Raw genomic sequence first — 9,960 nt, 5'->3', positions numbered from 1 at the left:
GTTCTTTCTCACCCGCCTCACACAATCCTCGCTTCTACAAATCTCGCATTATCAGGGCTACAGTTAGCCTGACTCTTGCTAACAAACTGTCATGCATTGCAGTTCTTTTCTGACAGTTCTTTTTCTGCTTCCACACTACGTAGAGGGGTTGTACCTTGCTACATAGAGGGGTTGCACCTCAATACATCAGGACTGATGTGTAACTTGTTTGTACCTGTGTATAAGAATGTATCCCTGGGGTGGTGTCTTTGTCCGGCCACGGGGGCAGTGGAAAGTCCCGCCACTGAGCCGGGTCCTTGCCAAGAGGCACTTTCTCGTAGTATGCCCTGAATTAGGCTAAGAAACCTACAGGGAACTGCAATTGTGTCCAAGGTCTCAATAAACCTAGTCAACGTGACTTTGCATCTTACTAGACTCTGTGGTTATTGGGGGTCCTCTTCGGGTCTGCTGGGTCAGCTATCTGCGCAGAGCTGGGGCAGCACACAGAGGGAACACACGCACGCAGCCGAGTGATATCAACATAGGAGAAAGCAGAGCACCACACCGGTAGCATCTGACAACAGTATTCATATCCAATCTGTTTAGTATATTAAGCTTAGTTTGTAGTTTTTGCTTATTTGCTAGATAATCTGCTTGGATCTCTTTGCTATCATTAAAATATCTTAAAATCTATATATTGTCATTAATAAACTTAGTTTGCTGTATCAAAACTCAGGACCAAAACGCTGTTGCATATTCCTCTCCACATTGAAGGAGGTGACAAATGTTATGAGCTTACGCCGTATGATTTCCCGTGCAGCGCAAGATGGTATACATTTGGGTTTTTACTCCAGAGGAGGGGGTGTGCCTGAGGAGCTGGGAGAAGCTTTCCTATGTAACTGCATAGGCATGGGTGTGTCCCTACCTGTGTGAATGCTGGTGAAAGTGCAGGGTGGAAGTCTTTGTAGCTTGTCACAGCAGTACAGTGTTAGAGGGAGCCCAGGCTGGTGGGTCAGGGGGCTGAGTGGTACCCCAGTTCCAGATGGAACCCCGGGAGGAACCTGTCACAAACACTGCCTGGCAGCCTAGCTAAAGAGCTTCTAGATGTAGTGATCAAAAGCGTCATGCAGAGCGTATGTTTGACTCAGCTTCACAGTTCAACTTCAGACCCGGGGCAATGGGTGCCCTGTAGTTCCAGGTATGGTGCCATGTACGTGTGTAAATAGCTGGCTAATGGCATGTGTGCCATTTATCTCCCTCCCTATCAGCTATCGCAGCCACCCCGGCCTCTGCCCAGCATCCCGCCTTCCCAGCTAAAGCTGGGGCTTATCCTTCCACATCTCTCAGAGGTTGTCCTCCTAGCTTCAAAACTGATTCCTGGCCTGCTCCCGAGGCCTGGCTCAGGACAAAGGGATCCCAGCCCATCCCCATTGCAGGGACCCTGCCTGCTTCAAGGCCCCAGTTGGGAGGAACAAAAGGGAGCTGAAAGCTAAAGAAATAAGCCACACAATGGTCTCTTCCCTCAGGACTTTGTAGCTGAGCTTTAGGGCCCACAAACTGTATGATGCACAATCTCACCCGCCTGCCACAGAACCCTGCTCTCAACCCTGAGCTGCCTTTATACATCTTCCTGGCTTCCCTCTGCGCGCCTGACTGGCCTGTCAGCCCCAATGCTGTGTCCTCGCTGCACTCACTTGCAGGCTCCATGTCAGGCTGCAGCAGCCCCCTTCCAGCCCCAGAGCAGAGGGAGCCCAGCTGATGGCAGAGGGAGGTGGAGATGATCCAGCAAGTGATGGGGAGAGGGGAGGAGAGGAGCGACTGACGGGGGGCACTGCCTTGGTGGAAGTGTCACAGAAGTGGGTGGGGCCTTGAGGGAACATGTGGAACAAAGGTGGGGTCTTGGGGGAAGAGATTGGGCAGAGGTCAGGGCTTCAGTAATCCAGTTACCAGCTGTCACTTTGAGACCACACAGTAAGGTCAGGAAACGGTAGGGCCCAGCACCATGTCACCTTCCAGCTCTGCATGGAGCTCAGTCTAAGATCCACAGCACCAGAAGAAAACTTTTGGTCCCTTTATGAGTAAAGAGCCGGAGTAGCCTGTCCCGGATCTGTTTGGTCCTCACCCCGTAGATTATGGGGTTTAGCATGGAGGGCACCAGGAAGTAGACGTTGGCAATGAGAACGTGGAAGTGCAGGGCCACATTCTGGCCAAACCGGTATGTGAGGGAGGAGAAGAGAGCTGAGATGTAAAAGACTAAGATGGTACAGAGGTGGGAGATGCAAGTCCCAAAAGTCTTGAGCCGGGCGTCCTTTGTGGGGAGGCTGAAGATGGCCCTGAGGATTTGGATATAGGACACAGCGATAAAAAGCACATCCATACTGATCACCAAGATTGCAACAGACAGGCCGTAGTAACTACTGACACGGATGTCAGCACAGGCCAGCTTCACCACAGCCATGTGCTCACAGTGTGTGTGGGGGATGATGTTGGTTCTGCAATATGGCCATTGCCTCGCCAGCAAGACATAGGGCAATACGAGCATGCCACCGCGCAGTAACGCGGCCAAGCCAATCTTGGCCACAACGGGGTTTGTCAGGGTGGTAGAATGTCTCAGGGGATCGCAGATGGCCACGTAGCGATCCAAAGCCATGGCCACAAGGATCCCAGACTCCATCACTATGAAGCAGTGAATCAAATACATCTGGGTGAGGCAGGCACTGAAATTGATCTCCCTGGAATTGAACCAAAAGATGCTCAGCATTTTGGGCAGGATGGACGTGGACAGGACCAGGTCAGTGACGGCCAGCATGCAGAGGAAATAGTACATGGGCCCATGGAGGCTCAGCTCCGTCTTCACGATGAACAGGATGGTGAAATTCCCCAAGATGGCTGTGACATACATGGCACAGAAGGGGATGGATATCCAGACATGGGCTGCCTCCAGGCCAGGAATGCCCAGCAAGATGAAGGTGGAGGGGTTAGTGAAGTCAGTTGTGTTGGAATCTGACATGGAGTAGGGTAGAAGGTGTCCAACTCTGAGGCAGAACGGTGTCTCCTGCACGTACCGTACGTTCCCCTGACTTCCTGTATGTGACCAAGGTCAAGGGTGAAGGTTGCAGTACAAATGCCTGAATGGAGAGACAATGTTAATATGAGACACTACATGCACTACTGGAGGTATTTTCATGGGGGAAGCAGATTGTTCACTCTTCACACACTGAAAATTGACATTTTCATTATTCAGAGAAATGAATTATGAACAAATGACCCTACTAATGCCAATTCCATGTTTTATGGTGCACCATACATCAATAATTCCTACCCTTTGGAGTCTATGAATCCTTAATAGACTCCATCAGAAATGCTAGTGTGGATACTGGTTATCTGTCATTGTTCATTCATGCAATGAAACCCAGGCTAGAGAGTCTGTGCTGCAGGGAGTTCCCCATTCACCCAGTTGCTCAAAATGTGAGAATAGAAAAAATCTAAACCTTTGTCAACATGTGTTGGGGGAAGCGTCCCAGCTGGAACACATCTCCGGGAAAAGGCCAGGCATGATCCAGTTTCTATAAAGGATATAGCAGCATAAAGGGGATATTCGAGACAGGGGGAGGATGCCATATGCAGACAGATTGAGATGCCTGGGACTGTTTAGTTAAGAGAAGAGACAAATAAGAGGGCATATGATAGAGGAGAACAATATAAAGAATGGAAGCGATTATATTCAAATGGACAAACGAAGAACAGTTCCCAACCAGTAATACCTGTAGACACTTAGTGCTTCAAAAGGACTAATTCCCCAAAGATGAAGCAAATTATCAGCAAAACTGATTGGGAGGAATAATTTAGAGAGAAATGGGAATGAAAATTGGCAGTTTTTAAAGAAGAGTTTATTGGATATCTAAAAAGCCTCGATTCCACAATCAAGAAAGTGAACAACTTTGGCTAAAAACGCGGTTAGAAAGTGAAGGCAGCAGTTAGAAGAGAAAAGCAATATATAATAAATGGGGAAAAGGGAAAATAGAGAAAATAATACAAACTGGAAATGATGAAAATTGATAAGGGATGTTAAAGACATCAGGGAAAAATCCATGCTTGGCAGAGTTAAGGATCACAAAAATGAGGCTATTAAGAATATTAAGAACAAAAGAAATCCTAGAAAAGGTTTAGGCCAATTCCTAGAGGGAGAAAGGAAACTTGTTAATGTTGCAGACAAGGTAGATGTGTTCAAGAAATAGTTTTGTTGTGCATTCGGAAAGAAGCAGTGTGAGGTACGCAGATCACATGAGACGATGAAATACTTTCCAGTCCATTAGCAGTCAAGGAGGATGTGAAAGAGCATCTACAGAAGAATCTTAGCATTACGAACACCAGCTATTCAAACTGACCGTTCATCCACATATCTCATTCGGAACCAGAAGTACACAACCAGGAAGCAGCAGAGCCCAAAAAAAGGCAAATACAGGGCAATTTCGTGTTAAACAAAAACTATTTAAAGAAATAAAGGGAACGTTTAAAAAAACAACATAAGACAGCATTAGGAATCAATGGAAATGCTGGTATGGGATTACTTAAAACAAAAGTCGATGCATATAAAGAATGCCTGGTTATCATTTTGGAACAGGGAATGCAGGCCCGACCCACGGATTAGGGCACTGTATTAGGGAACACAGTGACTCTGAAAAGGATTTAGGGGTCACTGTGGACACTCAACTCATCGTGAGCTCCCAGTGTGATGCTGTGACCGAAAGGGCGGATGTGATCCGTGGATGAATAAGCAAGGATGAATTGGGGCAATGGAAAGATTTTACCTCTCCACATGGCATTGGTGAAGCTGACTGTGTCCAGGCCCAGGGTCCACATTTCAAAAAGCATGTTGAAAAATTGGAGAGGGTGCACAAAAGAGCTACAAAAATGATTCGAGGCTGGAAAAAATTCCAGACAGTGTGAGAGACTTTCTATTTATATTAAAGAGTAATAACGGGCTCTGTAATCTAGCAGAGAAAGGCAGAGCAAGGCCCAATAACTGGAAGCTGAAGCCAGACAAAATCCAGTTGGAAATAAGGGACAAACGTTTATCACTGAGAGTGATTAACCTTTAGAACAAACTGCGAAGGGAAAAGGTTGATTTTCCAACTCCGTGTGTCTGCAGAGCCAGACTGGATGCTTTGCTTGGCGATCTGCTTGAGGGCTTGTCTGCACTGAAAACGTTACAGCGGTGCTGCTGTAGTGCTTCAATGTAAAGACTACTTTCACTGACAGAAGGGGTACTCCCGGTAGTGTAGTTAATCCACCTCCCCGAGAGGTGGTAGCGAGGTCGATGGACGAATTCTTCTGTCGACCTCATGCTGTCTACACTGGGGTTAGTGCGATACAGCTACATCTCTCAGGGGCTTCCTTTCTTTTGGCTATTGCAAAAAAAAGGAAATGCAATTTTCGGTTGCATAGCATGCTGTCATGGGAGGTGATAGTATTCATCTACGCATCGCTGGTTCGGCCTCAGCTTGAGTACCAAGTCCAATTTTGGTCATCAATGTATAGGAAGGATGTAGAGAAACTGGAAAGGATCCAGAGGCAAGCAGCAACCATGATCAAAGGGATGGGAGGGAAGCCATATGACAAAGGCTGAAGGAACTGGGTATGTTTAGTTTGGAAAAGAGGAGATTAAGTGGGGACATGGTAGCGGTCTTCAAATACATGAAAAGCTGCAATAAAAAAAAGGTGGGGAAAAGTTGTTCTCTCTTGCCACAGAGGACAGGAGAAGAGCAATGGGTTCAAACTACAGCAGAGCAGATTTAGATGAAATTTCAGTAAAAACTTCCTAACTGTAAGAACAGGAGGACAATGGAACAGAGACCTTGAGAGGTCATAGAAGCCCTTTTGCTGAAGATTTTCCAAAGGAGGCTGGATAGCCATCTGTATGGGATGGTTTAGACACAACAAATCCTGCATCTTGGCATAGGTTAGACTATATGGCCCTTGTGGTCCCTTCTAACCCTGTGGCTCTATGATTCTAAGATGTAAAATCTCAGTGTGGACCAGGCCTTAGTCACAGACAAGTCATGGGGCTGAATACTGGGGTAACTGGGTGAAATATAATGGCCTGTGTTATACTGGAATTCAGACTGGATGATCTAATGGTCACTTGTGGCCTTACACCCTATGAATCTATTGATAAAGAAAGTTGTTCAGGCATTTGTATTCACTGTGTTTCATAAAACACGAACAAGGGAACATTCAATTACATTGAAAATTTGAACATATAACAGTGATAACAGAAAATTGTTAACATAATCTATATTTGGCCTCTGGAACACCTTGCCACAGATGTTACTGGAGCAAAGAGTTTAGCTGAATGGGATTCAGAAACGGATGGGCCATTGTAGGTGCTGCTGGTGGCACCACCATTAGTTAAGGCTGTCTGACACCTTCGATTAGAAGACCTGGTTTTCAGTTGCTGATAAGTTTGCCAGACTTCAACCATTTGAACTGAAATTTCCCATGTCGGGTGTCTGCTTCTGGCTGAATTGTTGTTTGAAAGTTTCAGGCATAACAGTTCAGCCGACTTCTCAAATGAAACTAGGAGAAAAGATGTTTTGCCCATGTTGAAAAATTCTTATAGTTGTTCCAGTGAGGACCCCTAGCACCTCCATGTTTTCCAGGAGATAAAAGCCAGATAATAGCTTCCCCCCCCCCCCACAGTTAACAGCAGAGCTCTAGATGCAAGAGCAGGGAGGGATAATGTCTGTGCATTGACGCACCACCAGCTCCTGAGGTGTTTACTCAATTCTTACTCCAAGGGGAGTTTTGCCTCTATGAGGTCTGAGCAAACTACATGCCCCAGTTTCAGAATTTGGCCCTCTATTGTACATCTACTAAACCCTTCATCCTGAAAAATCCACTGTAGCACTGAAATGCAGCTGCCTTGGGACTGGAGGCCATCAGCCAGGGGAGGGGGACAAAGAAAAGAGGGACAAATTTGGCCAGTGATACTGGAGCAAACTCATCACCTGTGGCAAGGGCCCTGGGATGTTTAATGTCTGTGCAGAGCAAATACACACACAGACTTACTCAGCACACCCATGTTGCACTGGGTTTGTCGAGCAGGCGAGCTCCTCAGCAAGAGATGGGTACCTGTGAATTCTGAGATGGAAGCTTCTTACCTGGGAATCCCCCTCAGGTAGCCGTGTCCAACGCCTCTCTCACCCCAGCATCTGCAGCAACATCCCACGCCGAGAGCCGATGCAGGAGCGTGCACCATTTATAATATAGCTCTGTGCAATCCCTGGGGGGTTTGTTCAGCCTCTAGTGGAGAAGCGGCATGTGAATGTAAACAGGCTGGAGACAAGCCTGTCTGCACTTCTGTGCTATTTATCCAGATTTAGAAGTAAACCGTAATGAAGGGACCTTCCCAGAGGGAGATGAGAACTCTGTGCCGAGGCAGAAAGCAATTGGCTGCTCTGTGTATTTGTGTATATTTAAAAATTATAGTTGATTACTAAGAAAATTAGGGATAATGACTAGATCCACATAGGGTCTGATACCCTGTAAATGCCCAGGATGGCTGCGTAGATAGTAGAAGACAGATCTGGAGGGAGATCACTCCGGGGAGACAAAAACACTTTGTGCAGGCACACGGGACTGTCACTAAGGGAACAGAGATCAGTAATTCTCATCAGTAACCAGGGTGGATACAAATGAATTATTATTTTTAAAAATAAAAATAAATGGATTTTTTTATTTAAATCAGATTTTTTCGTAAAATGTTTTTTGAGGAAAAAACTTATGTAAAGATAGTTTTAGTTAAGATACATTATAGCTCAAAGATATCTCATCATGGAATAGGGATTATAAATTCTAATTCTATAGTATGAGACAATATATGCATGCAATGTTTAAGAAAACTTTTGTAAATGAGTTCCAATAGTTCATGGATTAGGGACCCAATCTTATGGGGTTTCACAGGGTTCTGTATAGATTATTTAGGTTAATCTTTCTATCTACCAAAAGGGATGGTATATAGAGATGAGAAATAACAGACCTCAATTCTATTGTCCCTCTGCAAATTTGTGTACACAGAGTCAATCCCTTGCCTCTCTCTAAAAGTGCAAAGTTTCAAAAAGTTCAATGAATAGAAGATTGTTGGGGGTGGAATAGATCTGGACAAGGAGAAGAAGTCAGGAGATAAATGTGAGAAGCGAGGGACATATGCTTGTTTTGTTAAAATATTATATGTTTGCTGTTGAAGAAAATATGCAGAATACTTAACGTTGTTGTTTTAGTTAAATAAAACAATTTAAGTATCTGTCTAGTGATGTTTCCCTCCTAATACAGCATGGCAAGAAAATCCTCCAAATACTAATAATTAACCTGTTGAACTGGTGATAGTTCACTTCCCAATGACTTCATAAATATCTGCTTCAATTACCTTTGGTAAATGAAATAACCAAACAATCATTCATTTGCTGACATAGCTGTAAAACTAATCTGAAAAGTTTTCAAAATAAATCACTGTTTAAAAATGTATAGTTTGTACCTTCTAAAAATGAAACCTACATCTATCTCTGAGTTGTGAAGAATGTGTATTAAGGTTGTAACAACCAACAGGAATGCACTTTCATGTAGAAATCCATGATTAAATCGAGTCTTCCTGACTAGTGGTTTAAACTGTGGTTTAAATCATGATTTAAATCAAATCCACCCTGTCAGTAACTATCATCATCCTGTGCAGCACCTTTCATTGAAGGATCTTGAAAACACCTAGCAAAGGAAAGTCACTATGAACATATCCCCATTATACAATTTGGTAAACTGAGGCAGAGGGAGACATGAATTGGCCAGGGTCACACAGAGAATGTGTGGCAGGATGACAGAACCCAGGAGTCCTGACTTCCACGGTGTCTCCGTCACGCCAAGAGGGAAATGGCTGTTTGCTGGGTGGGATGCAGAGGAAAGGCTGGAAGAGGGAGCCTGAGCCTTCGCCATCCTCTCAAGGTGAATCTGTTGAACTAGCTGGAGGTTGTGAGTTCCCTGCTCCTGTGAGGTGTGAACTCCGGGGCTCCACTTCCGCTGCCACTGAGAAACCTGCCAACGCATCACAGTCACTGGGGTCGCTTCAGGGGAACAAGCTCAGTAAAACCAATACACACACAATATTCCTGTGGAGAGAATGTAGCTGGGGGCCTGATGTGGGGACAGAGGCCTGGCCTTCCCCCCGAAGCTGCCCTGGAACAAGGGGGGCCCTGTAGGCAGGGTAGAGACTGGATTCATGTTTGCATTGGATTTGTTCTCTCCATCTCGGTTCATTTCCTCCCAGTCTCTCCCCGATGGAATTGAAATCGAATGTTCCAGGCTGAGTCAGACTTCCCAGGACTGCCCTGGCTGGAGGACACTTGGATTCCCACAGTTGAACTCTCTGCCTGCTCCTCTGGCTCATCAGGGGTATTTCTCTCGTGCAGAGCATCTGGATTTTTGAGCACTGGAATGGGCCTGAATGAATTCTCCTGTCCGAGCATAGCGGGGTGCCATGTCCACCTATATTCAAGTTACTAAGGGTATGTCTACACTACGAGGGTAGTTCGATTTTACTTAAATCGAATATGTGTAATCGATATTGCAAAGTCGAACGTGTGTGTCCACACTAAGGACAGTAATTCGACTTTGTGAGTCCACACTAACGGGGCGAGCGTCGATATTGGAAGCGGTGCACTGTGGGCAGCTATCCCACAGTTCCCGCAGTCCCCGCTGCCCATCGGAATTCTGGGTCGAGCCGCCAATGCCTTCTGGGTAAAAAAATTGTGTCGTTATCCGTCCGTCACTAACGCCCTCCCTCCCTCCATGAAAGCGCCGGCGGGAAATCAGTTCGCGCACTTTTCTGGTCAGTGAGAGCGCGGACGCCACAGCACTGCGATCATGGATCACGCTGCAACCATCGCTGCACTTGTGGCCGTTCTCAACACCTCGCAGCTTATCATACACCTT

The 9,960-nt window shown here is 45.8% G+C and overlaps 1 protein-coding gene across 1 annotated transcript; it reads right to left on the bottom strand.

Moving 5' to 3' along the window:
- Positions 1 to 2,008: 2,008 nt before the first annotated feature.
- Positions 2,009 to 2,989, bottom strand: LOC112112768 (olfactory receptor 52M1-like). Its single transcript, XM_024208816.1, has one exon. It carries the CDS (start codon positions 2,987 to 2,989, stop codon positions 2,009 to 2,011), a length of 981 nt encoding a protein of 326 aa, XP_024064584.1.
- Between the last annotated feature and the right edge of the window lie 6,971 nt (positions 2,990 to 9,960).

The sequence above is a fragment of the Terrapene carolina genome, unplaced genomic scaffold, assembly GCF_002925995.2.
Source record: "Terrapene carolina triunguis isolate 2854851 unplaced genomic scaffold, T_m_triunguis-2.0 Scaffold20169, whole genome shotgun sequence".
Classification (NCBI taxonomy): domain Eukaryota; kingdom Metazoa; phylum Chordata; order Testudines; family Emydidae; genus Terrapene; species Terrapene triunguis.
This window is presented reverse-complemented; position numbering and strand designations above follow the sequence as displayed.

What these genes read in the sequence shown, in the direction of transcription:
- LOC112112768 (XM_024208816.1), bottom strand. Translation starts at nt 2,989, where the DNA reads ATGTCAGATTCCAACACAACTGACTTCACTAACCCCTCCACCTTCATC.